Genomic DNA, 27,772 nt, shown 5'->3' on the forward strand with positions numbered 1-27,772 from the left:
CATGTAATCTGCTCAGTGGTTATTGAGTTTTTTCAATTTTGACTGTTTTTACATTTTTTCACTTAATTTGCATATTTTTGGCAATGACAACTTCATTTGAACAAAATCTCATCTACAGCCCATCATCCATGTACACACCAAATATCAAGATGAAATGTACAGCGGTTTTGGAGTTTTTGATGTTGACGGACAGACATACAGACATACAGACATACAGACATTTCCCTAGCCTATAAGAATAGCTTCCATTGCTATGGGAGCTAAAAACACTAACACTCCTCTATTTCATCTTACATATAAAATTTGTTCAATATTAGTAATCCTTGCTCAGATTACAAGAATCGATTATCAGTATTCTGTGAAGCTGAGAAAAGCTTCCCTTTCTCTATCCTAAATGTCACGTAATGAATTTCACAATGCCACTAAACTTTGAATCTTTTTACAAGAATTAAATTTGTCTCATATTTTGAAGTGTCAAAATTTGGCATTTTGCAGTCTGAATTCAGCAAGAGGAAATATACGGTGTAAAAATCACAGAATGCTTGATGGTTCATGTACAATGTAAGCTACAATCAAGAGTTCTCAAGGTGATCCGTACTTGAATTGAAAGAACCAACACCTCCCATCACTAAAATGTACCAATATTGTACACAATAATGAAATACATATTATGTTCAGTACTTGTAGAATTACAAAAGTTACGTTTTATTATCCATGAAGTACTTAAGGTAGTAGCTTGCTTCAAAACTATAAGGATTATACTTATGCTCAAACTTTTAACAAAATATTCTCCCAAAAAAATCCAGCATAAATCAAGGATCAATGGGCAAATTCTAGTACGAGAAACACAAATTCACTATAATTTATCAATATTTAACATTCAAAATTAATGGCCCATGTTCCCTGTTTGAACTCCTACCAGTAATACTCCTAAACACTCAACAAGCTTCAAAATGAGTCCACAAAACCAGCAAACAATATAAATATCAAGATAAAATTTGAGAGGTTAAATGTCTGGCCCCAAGGAGCACACTACGTAACTACTGGTTACTTACCAAGGAAGGTTAAACTCTGATATGTGACATCAGTCACCAGATACCTTGTAACACTAAGTAAGGAACAGTGATAAGCTTTCTGTCATCGAGATTAATATGAGAGTTTAAAAAACAAATTTTAGATATTTCAAGTAAATACTGGGATATGCATATTTGAGAAAATGTTTTTTTTTTACTTTATCAGTGAGTATTAAATATGTAAAAGGTTTGCAATTGTACTGTGCCAAATGTCAACACGTGAAAGTGTATACTCACTTTTTAGGTCTCCTAGAGAACTGTCAGTAAATTTGCCGTCAATGAGATAAGTTTCCTCAGCCTTTAAAAGATGTTGATATAAACACATTATTTACATTTGTGAACAAAACTCTTTCACATACACTCTCACCCAATGTAACAGCTATTTAAACATCAATTTTAAGTTTAATACAGTTGTTTTCCTGACATGACAACAGCTATTCACCAAATCTATTATGCTGTACCTAAATCACGTTGAAAGGTCAAGAATTCAACTCATGGATGTATGCACGGATGAATCATGCTGTGCACTAGCTGTTAACAAGTCACACAGTCATTACTCATTTCAAAGTTCTAGCTTTAAGAACTAAACCATGAACTTTTTTTCGCCCAGTGAAATTTACAAGACCTTACTGATAGGATACATATACCTTCATTTTTACTTACTATACTGAAGGAAAACACAAACATTTATGAATTACACCTACATACAAACAGTCAGAGAGTAAATTTCGTTTTATACAGGAGAACTTACAACTCTTCAAATCTTTCTTCAGAGTATGTTAATTTAACAATGCATAATGTGCCAAATAATGTGAATTTGAAAACACTATTGATATCCCATTGGCTTAGATGTATATTTAAATGAATGCTATTATTTTCACTCACAAGGGAACTGAGCTGGGTTTCATTGACACTGTCTTCTAATTGGACATCACTGTACATTGCCATCGGTTGAATTCCGCCACCATCTCCTGAAAGTTAAATATAGCATGAAATAATAGGAGAAGCTTGAAATTAACTGTTCTAACACCAATGAAGAGGTTGGTGTGTATATAGTTCTGATTCCTAATGCATGATAGGTTGTAGAGGATGTGCCAGTACAACACTAGGTTACATGACTACAGCTGCCTCAGCAGATTAGGAGTAGAGTAATATATATATTTCAAAATGTTTTTTTGATCTTCAACATTTTAACATCTTATATCCAGCATATATCTACCTTGCTGAAAAATTCTGTGTCCACATTGATATACATGTATAAGACCTATACCCAACTGTTTCATGTCATATCAGAGGAATTTTATGGTAATTAGTAGTTCTTTTGCAGAAAGGAATACAAATAATGAATTCATTAAAACAATCCAGAAATTCATGTGGCTGGCATGTGCATTCATGATGATACTTTTAAATTAGTACTTATAAGCTACATGTAGTAAGGTCAGTTCATGATTTGTAATGACAATATATTCCAAGTTAGGTAAATTCAGTACTATAGTCAAGAAACCAACATTGTAATTGCCATCAATTATGTTATTTCACAATGTGTTCAAAGTGGTTTTGTTGCATTTTAATGCTCAGCTGTCCTCTACAGGTGTGCTATTTCCCTAGTACAAAAGGTCACAAGTTACGCAATACTTCAATAGAAAAACCATTAATTCTTATTTCCAGGCAGTAATTTTTGAACCTTAAATCTTTGTACTTTACCATTTTGTATGAAATTCTGTGTGAGCATTTTATACTGATCAAGTATTTGTGCTGTGATATGAAGCATTCTAAAGTTCTGAAGATCGACTTACGATTGATGAAAAAAAGTTCAACTTCTCTAAACTTCTTCTCATCATATGTTGCTTTCAGTCTCAATGTCATACCAACTTTGCAGCAATCTCTCTCATTTCATCTGTTATCAGTAGTGGTTCAAATGCTCTGGCTAGACTTCCAGATCTACAAGTCTGCTTTAACCTGTAGAGATTATAAAGAGTAAGAAACCTCAGCAAGATTGCTAAGGACTTTGCTGTCAAACTGGATGGATCCACATCACCCAGTTTCTGCTTGCATGCTTTCTTTATTTCCTGACAGCCATCTTGATCACCCAGTACATCTTCTACTCTACGTTTCAGTGCCTGTTTACAGTCTCTCCGTACAGCCTTTAGGTTATTCATCATTTCTTCTTTCTGTGTCTTCAGTTGTACTGGGAGTGCTTGGACCTGTTTCTCAAGTTCTTTCAGACATCGGTGGTATTCAGTGTCATCCAATCCAATGTTTGCAGCCAGAGAGTCTGTGGGAATAGTAAATAAATAACAGCATAAACATTGGCATGTACTCATTGCAAGCAGTCAACTTGAGAATGATGAGGGTCAATACAAGGAAAATCCATATGTCTGTCAACATTCTCAAATTTCCATTTTTCGCACACGTGTTTACACTTGTGAGCATATGTCGCAGCGATGTCTGTCTGTCTGTCTGTCTGTGTGTCCGTGTGTCTGTCTGTCTGTCTGTCTGTTGGTCCGATATCTCAAAAACGGCTTGTCAGATCAGAATCAAATCTGGTACATATATTCAGTTAGCAAATGGCAAGAACTGATTAGTTTTTGGTGGGTGTGGCTTGCATACTTTTTACTCATTTGCATAATTAATGATTTTAGAAAAAACGGATATACATTAAAAACGACTACACACAATTTGATGAGATTTGCTACAAATGTTGATCACACCAAGATATATCAGCAGTGGGAACCATTGAGGGGTTACATGAAAGATAGTTGCTAATTTACATATTTAATGATACTATTATTTAACATTATTGAAAGTCATTAAGCGTTTTAACTTTAGCCCATTCCTAATTTGCACATTTAATGAACTTTGCTAATTAGGGATATATATTTGAATTGACTGGACCGACGTTGATGAAACTTGCTACATGTATTTGGAGCTACTATGATACAACATTTTTGAAAGTCTTTAAGCATTTTTACTTCAGCCAATTCCGAATTTGCATATTTAATGAACTTTCCCAATTAGGGATATATATCTGAATTAACTTGATTGTAGTTGTCGAAACTTGCTATATACATCAAAGATACTATGATGTAACATTATTGAAAGTCAAAAGACATTTCTACTTCAGTCAATTTTAATTTGCATATTAAATTAATTTTCATAAGTAGGGATATTTATCTGAATTGACTTGATCAAAGTTGATGAAACTTGCTATGTACATTAAAGACACTATCATACAATATTATTGAAAGTCATTAAGTATTTTCTCTTCAGCCAATTCCTAATTTGCATATCGAATGAACTTCCTAATTAGAGATATATATCTGAATTGACTTGACCAAGTTGACAAAACTTGCTACATATATTGCAGATACCATGATACAACATTATTGACAATCATTAAGCATTTTTACTTAAGTCAATTCCTAATTTACATATTTAATGAACTTTGCTTATTAGGGATATATACCGAGATTTACTTGATCAAAGTTGGCAAAACATGCTATGTACATTGATGATTATACCTGATTAAAACAATATAGATGGTCATTTCACATTTTCATGTCAGCTAATTTATAATTTGCATATCTAATGAGCTTTCACAGCTCGGCATATATGGCTTGAAGGACTTGGCCAACGGTAATTACACTTGCTATATAAAATGGTGATACAATGACAGCAGTCAAAGAACTTTAATATTTTTATTTCAGCTAATTACATATTTATATACTTCATGACCTTTTAGAATTAATCGGCAGTGATTATTGTTCATTATATTGATCATAATACTTTCAATGAAGTTGCAAACATGTGGCAAATTTTCAAATTTATACATAACTGCAATATATAATGAAACACGTGAGCATTTTCAGTTCATGTCCATTTTCACAGATGGAATTAAAATACCGTTCATCATTACAAATTCTTTACAAATTTTTTTATTACTTTGAGTGAAAGAAATTTTTCATAATGGAATGTATCTATAATGTTTCTACTGTTAAATCTTTACTCAAACATCTGTAGTGGAATTTACTTAGTACAGTGAAAATGGACATGGTATTGCAGAGCTGCTGATTGGTAGTGATAAACTCTCTCATATTGGAGCGACGAAAGTTAAGAGCAGCGCCCTCTCTGGCAGACAGTAGGATCTGTGATTTCAATGAGACGTGTTTTCGGGAGATTTAGGGAACTTTTGCCATGTTTTCTGGAATTTTCTGTGTTGTTGTAGTTAATTATCGAATTTATTGGTATGTTATCGAGTAGACGTTATTACCATGTTATTGTCAGTGTTTCCAAAGACATTTAGAGCACTCTCAATGAGGCAAACATCCAAGTTTTAGAAGACGGACTTTCATGCAGGATGTACGGTAAACTGTGTCATTTTTTGCATTGATCACATGTACCCAAGCAGTTGTATTTGACGTCACCGAAATTTGTGTTAGTAGTCCTTTGAAAATTTGTCTACTATCCTAACACATAATGATATATTTTAATGCTCAGTAAACATTAATGATCAATTTTAGCTGTCATACAGTATTTTGATACACGTCTTAATTCCTTTTTTATATAGTGAAATTCTGAGTGATATGCTTCCACTGTTTTGGCAAAAAATGAAAAGAATTTTGTCCGGTCTTTTCAAGGCTGCTTCAGTAGTTTGTTGAAATTGAACAAATGGGGAAACATACCTTGTAATGTGATATCATCATTTTCGTTACCCATTATCTCCTCAGGTTGTGTTTCGGTCTTCTCATTTGCATTTCCCTTGTTTCTGGGCACAGTTTGCTGCCTAATTGTTGATGACTCATCGGGCTGCTGTGATGTGTCATGACTTTTTGATTCACCTGACATAGAGCATGATAATGTAAACTATGACAACATTTGTAATGTTTGTAATAGTAAAAGTAAAATATCATGTAAATTTTATTGGAAGTTGGAGTTCCCTGTTAATTTCTTTTTTTTGGGGGGGGGGGTCAAGATTACATTAAACTTGCCATTAAATGCATGAATGTATCACGTTTCATGTTTCTTGCATATATCATTTAGCACCTGTGTGCGTTAATAGAATGATGATCTTGTCTGTGCATCTTGCTTAATCGTGCTTGAGCTCATTAAAGCCCCAATAGCTGCAAATTTTATGCATTATTTCAATGATTTTATTCTCAAATCAAAGTTGGTTTGCGTAAATGTGCTAACTGAAGGACATGTATAGAAATATCACTGCTCACTGATTTTGACCATGCCTAGGCATTTCAACAGGCTGAATAATAAATGGGTACCGCACTTATAAAATGGCACCCCTCTGAAAAGTAAAAAAATAGAGTATTTCTTGCACATGCACATCATGATCATAAAAGAAACAGGCATGATGCCATTTACATGAATGCACAACACATGATTGCCAACATTTTGTTGTTGCAATCTTTATTTTTGTTGTCACATGATTAGTTATTGAAAATAGTGGAAAATCTAAAGTGATGTTGAAACATTTCATTTTACATGCCACGTTCAATACTTATGACATAGTTATACACTTTTCAGTCTTTAATTAATGGGTCTTATTCAAAGAAAACTCTTAGAAAACTGGGGATATTTTGAGATCAGTTTATACACATTCGCAGCTATGGGGCTTTATAATTATTGTATATTTGTCTGTCTTGTAAAGAGTATTCAAAATAACCTAAGTTACAGTGAAAGAAGAAGATACCTTTTTCATCTCTCCTGCCAACTTGATCTGTACTGTCAACACTAGTTTGTTGTTTGACAGTTGTGGTTAAAAGGGATGCAAACCTAGCACTGCTTTCTGAGATGATATCACTATTTACCAAGTCTGTTTTCAGCGCCTTTGCCTTTTTGAAAGCCAAGGGTGTGTTTTGTAGGTGTTTTAATATCTTCTCAGACTCCGCCTCCATTGGCTCCACAACAACCCGGTCAGCATGTTCTTCCAGGTATTTCTCAATGAAACGAGCCAGATGAGTATGCTTATAGGCAGCTGTTGGTAAACCAGATACCATTGCTTCAAAGCCGTAGAAACTGTAATCCATGTACCATGGTGCAGGCAGGCAGAGGTGAGACTGTTGTAGAGATATGTGTAGAGACATTGCTGAATGCCCTGGATGAAGTGTTGGCTTTATATGAGGACACTGCATCATATCAGAGAGGAACTTCACCACAGTGTTGTCTGCTTGCTGAGATACTCCCTGGATCTTCCATGAGGGAGGATTGATGTTTGACTGACTTTCTGAGAGACGATTAGCTGCAGTACCAATTGAAACTGCCATTGTTCCACATTGTTCTATGGCTTTCTGTGTGTCCACCTGACCACATGTCAGTATACCATGTGTGGTGGTCTCTCTCAGTACTGGATCTTTCCCTCTGAAACATGCCAGTGGTATTGGAAGGATCTCCTCATGTGGAATTTCTGACAAGTCCTTTCCATGAAACTCAGCCCTGTATGCATTCTGGAAATACTCATAGATGACAGGGCCAATAGAGAACAGTAGGTCTGCTTCACTGGCCATTTGCAGCATCTTCTCTTCAAAGTTTGAAATACCACATTCTTCGGCTTCCAAGCAGGCTGATTCTGGACTGGCATGGTTGATGAGAACCAGTTTTGCCTTTGGGAACAGATTTGCTCGGATATTAGCTGCTGCATGTCCTGTCTTTGGAGAATAACCAACCACATATTCGACGTTCTCTATCTTTCCCAGGTCTGGAAAGTAACTTTCATGGTTCAACAGCCACTCTGTTCTTGGTGGATCAGCTTTTGCTTCTATGCCCATCTTCCTCTGTGCTGGAATCAAGGTAACACCACAGCTCTCAGCATCTGTCTTCTGGTCATCAGTGATTTTGACATCAAGTACAGTAGAGTAGGCTTTGAGAACTTCTCCAGCCTTGGCCTTCCTTTCACAGAAATGTTGGACAAGTGATCTATTGAATCCTGTCAGACCCAACTTATCATTACTCCAGGCATCGGAAACAAATAATGCTGCAGGCCTGGAAGGCATCTGATGAAGTTTTGCATGTGGAAAAAGATTTCCATGTATTACGGGTGCTACATTCTTTGTCTTTGCTGACAATCCAACCACATGACCTACATTTTTCAATTTCCCCAGTTCTGGGTAGTAGGTATTGTGATTGATAAGCCAGTGTAATCCAGGTGGGTCTTCATCAGGATCTAACCACTTGCTTCTTGTTGCTAGAATCAGTGTGACACCATGTCTTGCTGCATCTTCCTTTTGTTCTTCACTCACTTCAACATCAAGGACAGTGCAGTAAATTGCTGAAAGTTCATCAGGCTTCTTCTTCAGTGTCTCTTCACAGAAATCACTGATCAGCTGCCAGGTTGCTGGACCATATGAGTTTTTCTTCCATGATGTTGATAAAAACAAGGCTGCTGAAAAGTCTGCCATCGTGTGTTTCAGTAAACCTTTAAATGTACCGAACAGACAGTAAAATGAAGTCTTTCAATTTGTAAGTCACCTGATTTTTCATGCCATGAAACCACAACTGATGATGGCTGTACATCTTCAAGTCACATACATGCTGGAGCATCACAATGTCAGTCTTACAGTCTGTACCAGTAGACCAAATAACTGCAATATGTAAGTGACAAGAAACATTGTCATGATGTTATAGTGTTTACAATAAAATATTTGTATAAATATTTAAACACTAAACATCAAATATGCAAGCTAAGCATCAACAATTTTGGTATTGTTGTGAAAAAAGCTTGTAATATGAAAAGTAAAGAAATAAAATAGTCGCGTCTCATTTTCTACAATCTCTGTAAAATATTTGCAGGCTTCAAGAAATAGTGATCAATATACGGTACTCAGTGACTTAATATGATAATAGTATATTGAATCTTGAATTACTTTTTTATGATGCACCCCTTGGGACAAACAATGCCAGTGACCTCAATTTTTCTCTGCAGTAACCCTTCAGCACCTTCCCCTGTATACGGGCATGTAAAAAGTTATCAGAGTCTAACGCATATAGGTATGGCTAAATATACCCTGAAATTGGGCGGTTTCTGCCAAAATGCCTGGCAAGATAACATGCGGGAAAGCTAATCTTTTGCAGGCATATATTATGGGGCTGATTTCTACTGACTTGGCAAAAAGGCGTGCAACAAGCTCGGCAGGAAAAGGGTTAATACAAGATCCAACAAAAATAAAAATAGCGTCAATGACACTGTAGCTCCCATCCTGGACTATTTAGTGTTTGTTCTCTGGTCAGATATTTGAACATGTGTGAAAGGGATAAAGTGCATGAAGTGAAAATACTTAAATGAAATGTACTGGAGACAGTGAAATATGTTTAATGTAATTATTCAGAATATAAAATGGAAAAAATACAGAATTAGATATATCGAATACTGTGATACAACCATTAACTCAACAAGTCATTTACAATGACATAGTCCCCACTTGTAATAGGAGTATTAGTCTTGATGGGCAGGAAAATGTGGTCATTAAGAAGTATCACTGGAGTGTATATGTTGAGATCTATGGGCACATAGGTCTATGTCGTTGTTCTCAATTTGAAACACATGAGGCATGTCTAAGTTATGGTTCTAAATCGGGAAAAAATATCAGCCCTCTAGCAGTATTGGCCAGCCAAGAAATACATATGTGCATTATAAATGAGGTACAAGATGTGACATCTTAAGGTCTAATATCCTATCAAAATTGGAGGGTATAGAACTTGTGGTTACTGAAATATGCATATATATGTATAATCAAGGTCAAAGGTCATCGAGGTCACATGACATTTTGAAATAAAAAATATATTGCTAATTAATCCCTATATGCCAAAAAATCAGATCTCTAGCTCTATTCGCTTGCCCAGAATTAGATGTGTACATAATTAATGAGGTAAAGCATGTGTTGTCATAAGGTCTCCCATCCTACTAAATACAAAGGACATAGCACTTGTGGTTACTTATTTATTGACATAAACATATATTTTAGGTAAAAGGTCATCGAGGTCACATGACATTTGGTCAAAAAATTTCTCTCCTATAGTTATCCCTATATACCAAAAATCAGACATTCAGCTCTATTGGCTCGCTCAGAATTAGATATGTGCATAATTAATGAGGTACAATATGTGGCGTCATAAGCTGTCCCATCATACCATACATGAAGGCTGTAGCACTTGTGGTTACTGAGTTATGGACAAATATGTATATTTGAGGTCAAAGGTCACAGAGGTCACATGACATTTTGTCAAAAAAATTGTATTGCTAAGTTATCCCTATATACCAAAAATCAGACCTCTAGCTCTATTGGCTCGCTCAAAATTAGATATGTGCATAATTAATGAGGTTCAATATGTGGCGTCATAAGCTGTCCCATCATACCATACATGAAGGCTGTAGCACTTGTGGTTACTGAGTTATGGACAAATATGTATATTTGAGGTCAAAGGTCACTGAGGTCACGTGACATTTTGTCAAAAAAATTGTATTGCTAAGTTATCCCTATATACCAAAAATCAGACCTCTAGCTCTATTGGCTTGCTCATATTAAGATATGTGCATAATTAATGAGGTACAATATGTGGCGTCATAAAGTGTCCCATCATACCATACATGAAGGATGTAGCACTTGTGTTTACTGAGTTATGGACAAATATGCATATTTGAGGTCAAAGGTCACCGAGGTCACGTGACATTTTGTCAAAAAAATTGTTTTGCTAAGTTATCCTATATACCAAAAATCAGACCTCTAGCTCTATTGGCTCGCTCAAAATTAGATATGTGCATAATTAATGAGGTACAATAGTGGCATCATAAGCTGTCCCATCATACCATATATGAAGGGTGATAGCACTTGTGGTTACTGAGTTATGGACAAATATGTATATTTGAGATCAAAGGTCATCAAGGTCACATGACATTTTGTCAAAATATCCGAGATATCTGCGTGAACGGATGGACTCACGGATGGACGAACAGACGGACATGACCCAATCTATAAGCTCAATGGACTTCATCCGTGGGAATAAAAATTGTGTCACTGCATCCTTTATGCAATATGAATAGGATGAGAAACTAAATTTTTTTTTCGTGGCCTTATACATGGGAGTCTATGGAGATCTGCCTTATGCATGGGAGTCTATGGACGTTTAAACTAAAAATATGCAAATTTCACCACGATTTGCCCAAATTTGGGAAAGGTCACTCCTATGCACTTCCATACCAAGTTTCAAATCAATCGGACTTGTGGTTTCGGAGCAGGAGATTTTTTGACCAAAAATGGGAGAAAATTCGGATAGTTTTCAATCGATTCAAACCCACAACATACGGCATCAGTCGCCTAGCTAAGAGGCCAAAGACAGAACAGTCGGCTAAATCCTCCACTCCCAAAAAAGAGTGGTTCAATAGCCGGCTAAGTTGTTACATTTTTCTGACTGAGACCGCTCAACACGTTGTAGAGTTCGTGAAGCACTCACGCACGCATGCTCACTATCATACATCGCACATACACACTTTATCGAAGCGAAGAAACCAATTTCATCGCTTTAACTGGGCGAACGATAACCTCGGGGACAATTCTGTCCACCAGCAGTGTTACCTACCCAGGGTAGAAAATTCGGATAGTTTTCAATCGGATTCGAACCCACAACATACGGCATCAGTCGCCTAGCTAAGAGGCCACAGACAGAACCAGTCGGCTAAATCTCCACTCCCAAAAAAGAGTGGTTCAATAGCCGGCTAAGTTGTTACATTTTTCTGACTGAGACCGCTCAACACGTTGTAGAGTTCGTGAAGCACTCACGCACGCATGCTCACTATCATACATCGCACATACACACTTTATCGAAGCGAAGAAACCAATTTCATCGCTTTAACTGGGCGAACGATAACCTCGGGGACAATTCTGTCCACCAGCAGTGTTACCTACCCAGGGTAGAAAATCGGATAGTTTTCAATCGGATTCGAACCCACAACATACGGCATCAGTCGCCTAGCTAAGAGGCCACAGACAGAACCAGTCGGCTAAATCTCCACTCCCAAAAAAGAGTGGTTCAATAGCCGGCTAAGAAAATTACAAAAAATTCATGAAAAATAGCAAGTCCAAGATACTGACCCAAGATGTGCACAATCATTTCATGTCAGCCCAAAGTATTTACATGCTAATTTTTCATGTAATCTGCTCAGTGGTTATTGAGTTTTTTCAATTTTGACTGTTTTTACATTTTTTCACTTAATTTGCATATTTTTGGCAATGACAACTTCATTTGAACAAAATCTCATCTACAGCCCATCATCCATGTACACACCAAATATCAAGATGAAATGTACAGCGGTTTTGGAGTTTTTGATGTTGACGGACAGACATACAGACATACAGACATACAGACATACAGACATTTCCCTAGCCTATAAGAATAGCTTCCATTGCCATATATACATATGGCTATGGGAGCTAAAAAATCGCTCCAATGGCACAGCTATTATAGCAGTGTTTCATCAAGGATGCTATACTGGGGGGGACTTGTCCCCTCTACAGGAATTTTTGAGGGGGATTTACAATTTGGGGGGGATTAAACTGAAACATATAATCACGTCTTTACATGTAAGTTTTAATGTTGCAGTGATGTTACTAGTGATATACATACTACAAGCCATAAATCACTTGCTATACACAATCCAAGCTGCTGACTACAAACACCATCCTCTAAGATCTTTTTCAACAAGTCAACAAATTTGTGTATCACTGTCGTAAATGTACAAGGCTTCTAAGAGTGGCAGATGGCTCATTAATAATAAGTATTAATATTCATAAAAAAATTCTAGCATATTCTGTATGTTTGCTTTTCTTACAGCTTAATATACAAAAATAATAACAACAGCTAGCCATTTCCACTGTACCTTCAAGATTTTTTTTCATTTTTAACTGAACTGTATGCACTTACACAAGGCAGAGAAAAATCTTTAAGTAATTATAAAGGAACATTTTGTAGCTTCTAAAAAAAACAAGTCATCGTTGATGACACAGTCCCCACTTGTTAATGGGTACTTTGATTACAGGTCCTCAGAGAGGATAGAGTCATCTTCATTAGGTCTGTGATAAAAATACTTTTGAATAAATTCGCTTGATACATGTCTGAGCTGTAGTTCAGGACGTGAAAAATCGTAATAAATGGCCACATGGCGGCCTTATTGGATCGTATCACAGAACAAATCTATGTGCATATGTATGACAGACATCCAGCTCTATGGGTTTGCTCAGAATTAGATATACACATAATCAATGAGGTAAAGTATGAAGCATCATAAGGTCTCCCATCATACCATATATGAAGGGTGTACCACTTGTGGTTACTGAGTTATGGACAAATATGTATATTTGAGGTCAAAGGTCATTGAGGTCATGTGACATTTTGTCAAAATAATTGTATTGCTAAGTTATCGCTTTATACCAAAAATCAGTCCTCTAGCTCTATTGACTCGCTCAAAATTAGATATGCACATAATTAATGAGGTACAATATGTGGCGTCATAAGGTGTCCCATCATACCATGTATGAAGGGTGTAGCACTTGTGGTTACTGAGTTATGGACAAATATGTATATTTGAGGTCAAAGGTCACCGAGGTCACATCACATTTTGTCAAAAAAATTGTAGTGCTAAGTTATCCCTATATACCAAAAATCAGACCTCTAGCTCTATTGGCTCGCTCAAAATTAGATATGCACATAATTAATGAGGTACAATATGTGGCGTCATAAGGTGTCCCATCATACCATACATGAAGGATGTAGCACTTGTGGTTACTGAGTTATGGACAAATATTTATATTTGAGGTCAAAGGTCACCGAGGTCACATGACATTTTGTCAAAAAAATTGTATTGCTAAGTTATCCCTATATACCAAAAATCAGACCTCTAGCTCTATTGGCTTGCTCAAAATTAGATATGTGCATAATTAATGAGGTACAATATGTGGCGTCATAAAGTGTCCCATCATACCATACATGAAGGATGTAGCACTTGTGGTTACTGAGTTATGGACAAATATGTATATTTGAGGTCAAAGGTCACCGAGGTCACATGACATTTTGTCAAAAAAATTGTATTGCTAAGTTATCCCTATATACCAAAAATCAGACCTCTAGCTCTATTGGCTCGCTCAAAATTAGATATGCACATAATTAATGAGGTACAATATGTGGCGTCATAAAGTTTCCCATCATACCATACATGAAGGATGTAGCACTTGTGTTTACTGAGTTTTATTTTCTTTATTTTATTAATCTCAAACCAACAGGTTGCCCCAATAACAGGTTTGTTTGAAAATAAAAATATAATACAAAAAGGAAAAATATGTAACAGTTACAACGAAAACAAATATACAGGAGAATTCACATAAGAAAAAACCTAAAAACAGCAATAAAGCAAAGATACACAGAAATACATCCAGAAAGAAGTAACTATTCAGAAAAAAGGATCTTACATAATCCATGACGAAAATTACTGAAGTTATTAAAAATATCTAAATTTTGCTTGTTACAGATAGAATTAAAATATGTCTGAGATCGTGATAAAAATGAGTGTTTCAAGATATTCGTACGTGCTGACACTGGTCTAAAAAGAACAGCACGACGCAATGTAAAAGCAGGAACGTTAAAATGAATCTGTGCAAGAACATCTGGTACACTATAAACTGAGTGAAGGATTTTATAAAGAAAAAGAGTGTCTAAAAATTTCGCCTGTTCTCCAAAGTGGGAAGGTGAAATTCATAACATAGGTTACTATACAGAGCCCTTGAGTAAGCCATCGATAAACGGAAACAAAGATACTTGATAAATTTTATTTGGACTCTTTCTAATTTCTTTATCAAATATAATTGATGAGGGGACCAGATGGGTGAGCAGTATTCAACGTGGCTTCTGACGTAGGAGACATACAATGTTTTTAAAACTTTGATGCTATTAAAATATTTACAAGAACGCTTGATAAATCCAAGCATTTTAAAAGCCTTTGAAACAACATGGTTAATGTGCATACTCCAGTTAAGTTTACTTGTTAAAAATACACCAAGGTCTTTTACAAAGTTGGTGCGAGTCAAGATAGTTTGCTTAGCACATCTGTAAGAAAATATTTTGACGTTTTTTTTTCAAAGTGAATGAAATACAGGAACATTTTTTAACATTTAATGACAACTTCCATTTCCTCGTCCACTTCACAACCTGGTTGATATCTTGTTGTAGTTTGATGCAATCGGAAATATCAGTAATGGCCATAAATAACTTGGAATCGTCAGCATACAAAGATAAATTTGCATGGTTCATGCATTCAGACATGTCATTGATATAACGAGTTATGGACAAATATGTATATTTGAGGTCAAAGGTCACCGAGGTCACATGACATTTTGTCAAAAAAATTGTAGTGCTAAGTTATCCCTATATACCAAAAATCAGACCTCTAGCTCTATTGGCTTGCTCAAAATTAGATATGCGCATAATTAATGAGGTACAATATGTGGCATCATAAGCTGTGCCATCATACCATACATGAAGGGTGTAGCACTTGTGGTTACTGAGTTATGGACAAATATGTATATTTGAGGTCAAAGGTCACCGAGGTCACGTGACATTTTGAAAAAAAAATAGTATTGCTAAGTTATCCCTATTTACCAAAAATCAGACCTCTAGCTCTATTGGCTCGCTCAAAATTAGATATGTACATAATTAATGAGGTACAATATGTGGCGTCATAAGCTGTCCCATCATACCATATATGAAGGGTGTAGCACTTGTGGTTACAGAGTTATGGACATATATATATATTTGAGGTCAAAGGTCACCAAGGTCACGTGACATTTTGTCAAAATATCTGAGATATCTGCGTGAACGGATGGACTCACGGATGGACTCATGGACGGACATGACCCAATCTATAAGCCCCCTGGACTTCATCCGTGGGGACTAAAAACTGTGTCACTGCATCCTTTTTGCAATATGAATACGATGAGAAACGAAATTTTTATTTTTCTTGGCCTTATACATGGGAGTCTATGGAGACTGCCTTATACATGGGAGTCTATGGAGGTGAAAACTAAAAAGTCCTCTAACACGGCCAAATTTGATCGCATTGTGAAACAAATCGACGTGCATCTGTATGGGGTAGGGTACTATCCTTGTGCAAAGTTTGAAAGAAATTGACCTGGGCATGTCTGAGATATCTGCGTGAACGGACGGACGGACGCACGGACGGACGCACGGACGGACATGACCAAACCTATAAGTCCCCCCCCCCTGGACGGGGTCCGTGGGGACTAATACTGTACTCGTTTGTCACATTTTTACTGTGCTTATACATTGTATCATCCCTAAACACTGTAAAGTTTGGATCATCATTGCTCTATACAAACCAGTTGGCTGTATTTTTCTAGTGACCTTGCTGGTCTTGTGGTCTTGCGCGCAGACTCAGTAGAGTTAAAACGAACAACTTAGGGAGTCAGGGTAGTCTGTCATGTGTTTTGAAAGCAGAGTCTCTCGATGTCAGATCATAGACCTTTAAGGTCTATGGTCAGATTTGCTCCAATTGCTTTTTGTCAGTCATTTTAGAACGTGAAAATAACAAACAGACAGGCTTGTTGCTACCGACAGTCTACTTTAGGTCTTACATGTATTTTCCTGAAAAATACGTCAGTGTCTGTTCATTGAATTCAAAGACTGGACCCATTGACACCACAACTTGCTCACGACTTTCATGGCGTGCACTCTCGTTCCCAATGCCATGATTGACTGAACTGAACACGTTTCTGTGAAAGTCCCATTTTTTGTGCTAATTTTCGCTACCAGAATTATTTTCATAATGTTATGAACGTTCGTACAAAGCACAAAATCTTCTGTTTGTCACCTTTCTCAATCGTACATGCCTAATGTGACACAGAAACCTGATCTAGCAAGGGCAATGAACTTTTGTGAACGTACCGTGTATGTACCCTCAACTCGCTGACAAGCTTTCATATGCAAAATCAGCGTAAAGTAATTAATGCATGGTAATGTTTCAACAGCATTTTATTGAAGCAATTCACAAAAGTATCAAAATTGAACTAAAATTAGTCCCTTTCGAATAGATGTTCTTGCTACATCAAACCGGTACAATGCCTGTTAATTGCCACACTAACAGATAACGATAATGGGTCAAATGCATTGAAGTGAAACATCCATGATTTTGATATGCCAGTCAGTTCAGTGCAGTGCGTAATGATTCACCCCTTCTACTAGGATTGGTGGTGCGAAGCACACCACAGAAGGCAAATAGTGAAATCACACAGCCTAGATGGAACACTTCTACAGACTTAAAGGGATATAGTCGTCGGAACTGCGCTCAAAGGTCGTATGGGACCCATATGACCCATGGCAACAATGTATCCAAAGCACAATGGTGATGATGACATTAAAACATGTCTGTCATAATCTATTATCGTATAAGTTAAATATTGCAGCTATGATGATGAGGTGCATCTTGATATCGTGCACGAAATACATTGTTTGTAAACAAGAAACTTGCACAGGCGCAGTTCCGACGACTATATCCCTTTAATGGAAGACATACAAAGTATAATACAAGTTGGCAAGAGTAAAGGTCCTTTGACAATATACTGTACTTACAGTATGCCTAATGAATTGTATATGCTGCACACTTGCAACTTCCCCTTCACACAGATGTGCAACCATTGATGCAGATAAACTTGCTTGTCTGTGGATAGAGGAAAACATGATAGGTAGATAAGCACATGACAAAAACTGTGCCAAATTTCAGTTTTTTGCTACTGGGGTTCCCCAGTCGTTTTACCAGGGTTCCCCTGGGTATATTAATGCAATTGAGTGAGAGGACAGCATAAATGTTACTGGGCCAGGGGTTCCCAAATCACCAATATTCTCCAGCCTCAGCAAAAACACTGTAGTTTATTTGAAACAGAAGAATTTGCGTAATATCAGGTGCAGTAAACGTTCGTGGCATAATTTCATGGAAACAAAGTTGCTATTTCAAAAAGAAATTGCGTATGTATATACATACATACATACATACATACATACATACATACATACATACATACATACATACATACATACATGTACACACATACATACATACATACATACATACACACATACATACACACATACATACATACATACATACATACATACATACATACATACATACATACATACATACATAGACATACAGACATGCATATACATACCGTACATACATACATACTGTACATACATACATACATATAAACATGTACATACATTACATGTATATTTGTATATACGGTATACATACGCACATGTCATGTACTTATGCACATACTAATAGCGAGCGCAGCGAGAGTGGCCGAACTAATGCATGTACAAGAAATTTAGAATGGAATCTCTATATACCTACGAGTTTGAAAAGAGAGCACAGTTCCATGGAGCCGGCCATTTTGAATACTTTTACACGGATTGCGTGAAATTAAAGATATCATCTACCACAAAAACTACTCGACAATGTGTATTGCCGACAAAGAATCTCTCTGTTCCAAAGAAAGTGTGAAATTTGTTTCAAAATGACTATTTTCGATCACTTTTGAAGGCCCGGATCGGTCACCACTAGGCGCCGCCATTTTGAAACAAGCCTACTCTCGCGAGAACGAACGGTCAACTCACGCGAGAATTAAAAATAGTGTGCTGAGAGCTAGCTACCGACGGGAATATCAAGTACGTGTTTTACATTAGACTGCCTCTGTTCCCGCCCCTGTTTAATATAATAAACTGATTGGAATCATATAATTTACCAGTTTTAAATAATTTTCGTTAGTGAACTTGGCATTTCCGAGTTAAATTGCTATAAATGTTATTCTAGAAAACAATTGACAACAATTCAACCTCAACGAGTCAATGGCTAAGTTATGAATCATGCATCAAACACAGATGCCTGAACATCAATGACGATATACCCTACGCTGCGCTCGCTCTCAGGTCAGACCTGTTACATATTATACATACATACATACCATAATACGTACACACTGGCACACATGCACACACACACATACATACATTTTTTCCAACCTATGAGTACAACTCCCCATTGTCATACATGTATGTGGCAAATTGAGTTAAAAGTAGCGTCGATGAAATGGGCTTCCATCATCACTATAATGCTGATTAGTATTTTTAACAGAACCTTGGTTGTATGTAAGGGATTAGTTTTGAAAATATTTTAGGGCAGGGCCAGGTACATGTGTCAGTAGTTTTGTAATAATGCAGAAAAGCACACATAAAAAAACATATCCTGAAACATCAAATTTAAAGCCGTAAGTGGTTTTATTTGTTTGGAGAAACTTTTTCGATCAAGATTCATAAAAATATTCTCAGAAAATATAATGTTGCTAATTCCGGTTCATCTATGCAAAAGTGATTTCCCAGTGTCTCACTAGTAAATTTAACTGCCGCAACAAAACAATGATATTTGAAATAGAATTCAAGCAGTGATTATTGGAATGTAGGGTCCATTCACAGATTGTTCATTCATTTTAACCAGACACCATAAACCTTACAAGCTACATGTACTCACAGTTCTAAAACCAGCAATTCACTGTTCTCAAAATATCGCCCATTTTATTTAAAAATTCAATAGATTTAATATCTAACAACATCCATGAAATTGACATTTAATTCAGTGTTCAGTTTATGAGAAGGAATTTTTTACCTAAAAAGCAAGAGTGATAAAATTCACTGATCAAAGTAAGACTTTCATGGCCCTGGTGTTACATGGTTGTATGGTGGAAAAAAAATATACAGTGTAATCAACAAGATTTTTGAACTTAACCAGTCCATAACACTTACATGTAAAATCTGGACGTTTATCACTAAAATATAACAAGGTATTGTGCACACTTTACTGTCATTTTCACAAAACAGAAAGTAGTCAGGCTACTTACTTGTTGATACTACTTTTTCCCCAAAAGTCATGGGGTGTTTTTGGTCACGTTATCTTGTGGTTTTCTGAACTGTGTCATATCATTTTTTCCCTCATTATATAGTTTTGATCTGTACTTGATTTGAAATATAGTTTGCAATTATTGCAACAGCTTTTTTTTCTGTCCATATCTATAGATGTACACCTTTTGTAATACTAGGGGCCACAACGCGAGTAGATCAGAAGAACTATATTGTGGTCCCCACCAGGAATACTTGCTAAATTATATAACATTAATTTCACAATTGTACCAATTTCTTCTATTTTCATTTTTCTGGGTTTTTTTTTAGTGAGAATATTTTTACATTTCTTGTGAAATAAACTGATGATGATGAGGAGGAACCTGTAAACTAAATTTGGCATTTTACAAAAAAAATTTGTTTTGACTAGAAAAAAGACAAAACTGTCCTGAAAATTTACATAATATGCAAATTTCATAGGAATTTTACAATCAATATTAAATCAACCTTACAAACCTATTCAATAACCTTTGAAAACCATTACACCTGGTAGTTTTGGAAAATAGGATATTTTGACAAAATATGGCAAATGGGGTGAAATATTGACTTATCAAACTTTGATCATCAGATGGACATTTGATAATCAGGTCATCCTAAAAAAATAACAATCCAAAGTTGAGACTTATCTGACAAGTAATGTCTAAATATAAGACTTTTGAGACAAAATGGGGAAAAATCTACAAAGACACAAACTTGATACTAATTGTCCCTACCAACATGTGTATCAAATATCCAAGTAATAACTTTTTCCTTACTGGAAAATTTTACATTTTCAAAAATTGTTACAATGTAAATTTTTCTTAATCCTCATGGAAACACATACAAGATTCCACTCAGTAGAACCTGATAAACCGCAGAGAGTAATAACTGTAAAGCACTTTGAATAAGGAGCATGCTTTTTGTATTCTGATGTTAATTGTAATCAGTAGGTAAAAGACATCCTAACCATTATATGGCTCCTTTACAGATTTCAAGTGTGCTAACTATTCACTAAAAATGTATGCTAGCTAAAGTGATATGATGTACAGAAGTCAAGTACACAGGAGCTCAGGATGATTATGTTACATCAATTTGATGAGATTCTTGTATGTTCTGATTAATTTTTACATTGCAAACAGACAGACATATGGGTATATACATGTTACAGATGACAGAATTTTTTCTAGCCTACACGGATACCTTCTGCAGCTATGATATATACATACCAGTATGGCAAAATGGAAGCTAAAAACCCAACTAAGGTCATCCATAGAAACCTTAATATCAAATTTAAAACATCAGAAGAGTGGGTTTCAAGGAAAAAGATTTTCGACCAAAAAAAAAGGAAAAATTGTCTGAAAATACAAATATGCAAATTTGCCTACAAATAAACCTGACTTAGTTCACGCCTAGGGACCTCCGTACCAAGTTTCAAATCAATCAGACAAGTGGCTTCAGAGATATTTTTAACCAAAAACTGAAGAATATTACCCTAAACATACAAATATGCAAATTTCACCTAAGGAAACCTACAGGGAATTGCACACTTTATTTGCAAGTCAATCTGGCCTGGGGGCACAGAAGTACAGAAATTTACAGGCCTTTCCCTTTTGTATCTCATTTGAATATTTTTGACACTAAAACATGTTCATTTGAACAAATTCACATCTCCACCCCTAGGTACACCCCTACACCAAATACTTAATTTTTGATGAGGACGGACATACATTCACACATACCAACATACATGTACATACATACATACAGTACATACATACATACATACATACCAACATACATGTACATACATACATACAGTACATACATACATACATACATACGTACATACATTTCAACATGCTCTCAGAATAAAACTGATATGCACAGCAAATCACTGAAATCCAACAATTCAGTATTGTCCTTCAATATCCTCCTGGTGGGACAGGCATCGGAGTTTTTTCAATTTACTTTGGCCCCATGTCTTGGTCTATATTACCGCTGTCTCGACACATTTTAAACAATGGTCTAACAATTAACACTCAGTATTGTGTCATCGTTCAGAGGGTTCTCTTGTCCTCCACAATAGAAACAGCAAGCTTCAAATGATACTGTTGTTGCATGAATTTGCCGAAATAAAAAATTCAAATCGGGCAAAGTAGAAGTGACGATTCTGATGAACAATTTATTTTTTCTTTCTGGCCCAAGTGATTAATAATTAATACTTTAAAGTACTTGATCACTTATCAATTAATGGCGCATACAGTAAGCAGAAAAGGACTTCTGTTGTTGGAGGTTTCATTTATACACATTGTTGCTAAACAGTTATTCGGAAGATAACAGACTTTCCATCTCCAGTCGGCAAGCTGACAAATAAGTCTTATCTTTGTAACAAGGTGGCAATGGCTTCAATCCACTCATCTCTATGCATTGTACTAGGGAATTGCTTTGAGACACTTTATTGATAAGTTTCTTTTTGCAAAAATCCACTTTTTCAGTTAATTCTGTTATCAGCTCCAATTTTTTCAGATAAGCTGGCTGCTACAAGTGTTAGCAGTTGGGAATCCTTCAAGGTGCAGAGTGTGATGGACACATCATTTGGTGTAGTGTAAAAGTTCTGATGAGGTTATTGACACTGTTATTATTATTATTATTTATTTCTTAAAAAGCGCACTACACTTCGTCTCAGTGCTCTGTGCACAAACAATGAGATAAGATGACAAATAAAAGAAAATCAAAACATATCATTAAACACAGTAACATTCCTTAAAAAGATAAGTTTTCAACTGGCGCTTAAAGGATTGAACCGAACAATTTACAATAGCATTAGTAAACGCTAGTTCATTCCATAATATTGGGGCAGCAACTGAAAAAGCACGAAAACCATAGTTTACAGTAGTGTTCCTCGTATCACACCAAATTAACATTAGTTTATCGGAGGAACGGAGAACACGTCGTTGAACCTGAATATCTATCAGTGACTTCAAATACTCTGGACATTTACCGAGAAGAATTTTAAACTTGAATCTTTCTTTTACAGGTAACCAATGCAAATCCATTAAAACAGGCGTGATGTGTTCACATTTCCGTGTACGACTAATTAAGCGTGCAGCAGCATTTTGAACAGACTGCAATTTTTCAAGTTGGTATTTTTGAATCCCATACAAGAGACTATTACAATAGTCAAGTCGCGATGTCACAAAAGCATGTATAAGTTTTTCTGTGGATTTCTTGTCGATCAAACAACGAAATTTTCTAATTCTGTACAAAGCGAAGAAAGCAGATTTACAAATACTATTTACTTGATTTGTCACGAAACCATCAGACTCTAAATGTACTCCAAGATTTTGACCTATGCAGACAGACTGATGTCAAATGTGCGAATTCTTAAGGAATTCAACTTCATCGCACCTCTTGTGAAACGCGATGAAAACTGAATTACTTCAGTCTTGCCATCATTAAGAATCAGCATATTTGACATCATCTATTGATGAATATTTTGAACACATAATTCAAGATCTGATCTAACATCTACGGGGCTATTGCAAACAACATAAATCTGAGAGTCATCTGCGTACAACATGTATTCCAAACCATGAGCAGAAATTATATCATCAAGAGGTGCAGTGTACAGTGTAAAAAGGATGGGTCCAAGTACCGAACCTTGTGGAACACCATAGTGTAAAAAGGCATCTTTTGAAGTTGTTGTATCGATACATGTTGTACACGATTTGATAGATATGAACGTAGCCACTTCAGAACTACACCTGTTACTCCGAAACGAGATCACAATCTGTGAATCAAAATGTCATGGTCGAGAATATCGAACGCAGCTGACAAATCTAGCATAACCATAACTACATCTTTTCAGGAGTCTAACGCAATCATTATATCATTATGCACTCGTAGAAGGGCTGTTTCAGTACTGTGGTGCGGGCAATAGGCGGATTGACACTTTGCATATAAACAGTTGTCTGCCAAATAGTTTTTCAACTGTTCGACGACAATGCGCTCCAAACACTTTGACAGAAAACACAGATTCGACAGGGGTCTGTAGTTCTTAAGTAACAATGATCTAGACCTGGGTTCTTTATCAAAGGTCGGATAATTGCAGTTTTAAAAACCTCTGGATTAATGCCCGTTGAGAGTGAAGAATTAAAAGGTGTGTAATAAAAGGTACAAGATCATGAATACAAGATTTAAAAATTTCAGTGGGTAAAATTTCTAAAATACACGATTTAGAAGAGGATTTCATTACTAAGTTTAAAACATCATTTTTGTTTACAGGATTAAAAGATGGCAATGAACATATCAAAGGTCTCGTTAAAATCGAGTGGAGTCGAACCTTTCCTGAGCATTTCAATTTTTGTTGAAACAAGCAACCTAGCGGCCGATATAGCTCCCCTGTGTTTATGTAGAGAGTAACTATTTTTGACACATGTTGATGAAGAAGGTGGAAATCTTAGATCGCTCAATGCAATGGCCAGAAAAAAGTGGCTAAAATAAGCTGCAAAAATACACAATTTCATCATACTTGAATATATCACATCGGATCATCCCTAAGAACATGTCAACCAAGCTATCCAATGAGTAGTTTTTTGAGAATGAAATTTTCTGACCAAAAATGGCAACATTGCCCAAAACTTCAAAATTACAGATTTCATCAGAAATTCATATATTACTTAGTTCATCTGTAGAAACCTGTATACCAAATTTCAAAGCTATCAGAACAGTACTTTTTGAGAAACACACTTTTTGACCAAAAATGGCAAAAATTGCCCCAAAATTACAAAATTACAGATTTCATCATAATTTCAATAAATATCATTAAGGTGATCTGTAGGAACCTGTATACCAAATTGCAAAGCTATCAGATGAGTAGTTTTGGAAATACACATTTTTTGACCAAAAATGGAAAAAATTAACCCAAAATTACAAAATTGCAGATTTCATCATAATTTCAATAAATATCATTAAGTTTATCTGTAGGAACCTGTATACCAAATTTCAAAGCTATCAGATAAGCAGTTTTGGAAATACACATTTTTTGACCAAAAATGGCAAAAATTACCCCAAAAATACAAAATCACAGATTTCATCAGAAATTCAATATATATTACTAAGTTCATCTATAGAAACCTGTATACCAAATTTCAAAACTATCAGACCAGTACTTTTTGAAAAAAAAATTTTTGACCAAAAATGGCAAAAATTGTCTTAAAAATGCAAATTTGCATATTTCTGCACAATTTGAACAAATCTGAAATAGATCATCCCTAGGGACATATGTACCAAATATCAAAGCTATTTGACTTGTAGTTTTGAAGAAGAAGATTTTTAAAGATTTTTTTACCAAAAATGACAAAAATTGCCTTAAAAATACAAATATGCAAATTTCACCACGATTTGAACAAATCTGACTGAAGTCACCCTAAGTAAACTGCATATCAAATTTAAAAGCAATCGGACAAGCGGTTTCAGAGAAGAAGATTTTTTTACCAAAAACACCAAAAAATGCCCCAAAAATACAAATATGCAAATATCACCACAATTTGAACAAACTTAAGTGAGGTCACCCCAAGTGAACTGCATATAAAATTTCAAAGCAATTGGACTTGCGGTTTCAGAGCAGAAGGCAATTGTTGACGGACGACGACGGACGACGACGGACGACGACGGAAAATCAACCTATTTGATAAGCTCCGCATCACTGACAGCGGAGCTAAAAAGTCCATAAATGCACTACTTAGTTCGTTCAAAGGAATGTTCGTTGGCCAAATTTTTGCACTTGCTTTCTTTGTTCTGGTTAATTCATCGACTATGGCAAAGAGTTCTCTGGTATCGGCAGCATCAATGCGTGATCGGTGTGGAGCAAATCGATAAATTTAGCCGTGTCGCGTGACTCCGAACTGTTCATATGGAAATTAAAGTCTCCCGCAATCAATAAACATCCAGGTGATGGAATGACGATTTCTAGTAAATTTGAAAAGTCAGATAGGAAATCATTCGTTGAATTCGTATTTTTCGTTGATCTTGGAGGTCGATAAAGAACGATACGACGCAAAATTTCACTGCGAGATCTTATGCAGACATCAAGCGACTCGAATGATTTAAAATCATGTGCGGACTTGCCAATAACATCCAAATTAGAAAGTAGTAAAACAGTTACTCCTCCACCTCTACGATTAACCTGTTGTCGTTGATGGATTGTGAAACCAGATAAAGCTGAAATAATGTCGCCTACGACAGGATCATCTTTGCTCTTTAACCATGTTTCACTTATGATGAGTAAATCCAGTTTCTCTTCTACTATTGTTGTAGCAATTTCTGCTGTTCCTTGTCAATCACAATGAAAGTTATCTTTACAAGGTCCTCCTATTGAATATGCATTTTAAATACATCCTAGTCTATTGACTCAAATGGTGACTGGAGCTATTTGTTGCTGGGTATTATCTTAGAATGCACACATTGATATTCTCCAGATCCCATCACTTTACTCCTCTCACTCATCATGTCACACCTAACTTGTTGGTAAAGTCTGGAAAACGCACTATATACAATGATTGTTTTGCATGAGCCATGACAGGTCTGGAAAGTGTGACTAGTGAAAGGGACATCTCTTCATTTTCCAAACATGCATCACAACAGATGGAATAGTGACTGAAACCCTGGTAGCTCAACATGATTGACATGAATGTGAATCTGAAGGGCACGAGCAAAGGTGCCGGTTATAATTCTTGAGCTCTGATTTTGGAATGAGTTCCCTATTAAAGGTCCCACAGCCCCACCCTAAAACATTTTTCTCAGGTAGGATACAACACCATCCCTAAAACTAAGCCTAACCCTGAATCTTAACCCCTCCAAAAGTTGTATTTGATAACTACTTCAAAGGAAAGTCCGAGATTAAAGTGATTTCCAGAGGCGGGGGCCTATTAAAAAAAAAAAAAACTGCCCTGATTTTTTTTGGATTGTCAAAATCACGTCTACTATCAGGCTTGCTGCAATTCAATTGATTTCATCAGCATTTGTGTGGAAGTGAAGCTGACTACTAACTCCCCACTGGGCACGTCTTGCGCTCCTGTTCTCATAAGAGTATACAGACAGCCTAAGCTGGGCACAAGTAAGACTTGCTGCGGATCTGTAGCCCTGCCACTCCCTTTGCTGGTTGTGTTGCTCCCCCAACACAACCAGCAAAGGGAGTGGTAGGGCTACGGATCCGCAGCAAAAGTAAGACGTGTACCGTGTAATTTTTCTATGTCTGGAACCACGGAGCTAGCTGAAACATTAACCCCACCCCGCCCCCCATTTCCCCCATTTCGGAAAGTGTGGAAGCGTTTACCGCAAGCAAGTATTGTCATGGTTCGACAGTCATGTGTATTACTGTTTTATCCTCGAAAATTCGGTCAACAAGCACATAGGGTGGTTTTAGAAGTGGATGACCCCGGAGATGACCCTAAATACACGATGCAACCACCCAAACCAGCTTCACCAAAACAGACAAAACTCAACATGTTGTGCCGGTACAGTTGGGTTATCAAATTTTACCTGGTGTCGTTTGCCGATAACGGTCGCCTACTTGCCAGCTTACTGGCGCCCTGTTACATCTGGTCTAGTCGTATTACAGCCTTACGAAGCGTTGTTGAATTTCTGGCAAACATCAAAGTATTTCCTTGTGATGGTGGGTGGATACCTACCTGACCTGA

General features: G+C 36.3%; 2 protein-coding genes across 2 annotated transcripts in view; both read right to left on the reverse strand.

Moving 5' to 3' along the window:
- LOC139144630 (uncharacterized) overlaps positions 1 to 8,479 on the reverse strand; it is a 52,623-nt gene extending 44,144 nt beyond the window's left edge. Inside the window, exons 1-5 of the mRNA XM_070715325.1 lie at positions 6,775 to 8,479; positions 5,756 to 5,911; positions 3,094 to 3,348; positions 1,959 to 2,044; positions 1,056 to 1,134 (exon numbers count right to left, since the gene is read on the reverse strand). Coding sequence (XP_070571426.1) covers positions 1,056 to 1,134; positions 1,959 to 2,044; positions 3,094 to 3,348; positions 5,756 to 5,911; positions 6,775 to 8,479 — 2,281 coding nt within the window. The remainder of the gene's footprint in view (positions 1 to 1,055; positions 1,135 to 1,958; positions 2,045 to 3,093; positions 3,349 to 5,755; positions 5,912 to 6,774) is intronic.
- LOC139145969 (uncharacterized) lies at positions 1,311 to 27,772 on the reverse strand. The gene is made up of 6 exons (XM_070717418.1): positions 27,615 to 27,772; positions 6,775 to 8,662; positions 5,756 to 5,911; positions 2,870 to 3,348; positions 1,959 to 2,044; positions 1,311 to 1,371 (listed from the first exon to the last, which is right to left on the reverse strand). The coding sequence occupies exons 2-4, from the start codon at positions 8,477 to 8,479 to the stop codon at positions 2,936 to 2,938; spliced, it is 2,274 nt and encodes a 757-aa protein (XP_070573519.1). The 5' UTR covers positions 8,480 to 8,662; positions 27,615 to 27,772; the 3' UTR covers positions 1,311 to 1,371; positions 1,959 to 2,044; positions 2,870 to 2,935.

This window comes from Ptychodera flava, chromosome 12 (assembly GCF_041260155.1).
Source record: "Ptychodera flava strain L36383 chromosome 12, AS_Pfla_20210202, whole genome shotgun sequence".
In the NCBI taxonomy this organism is placed as follows: Eukaryota; Metazoa; Hemichordata; class Enteropneusta; family Ptychoderidae; genus Ptychodera; species Ptychodera flava.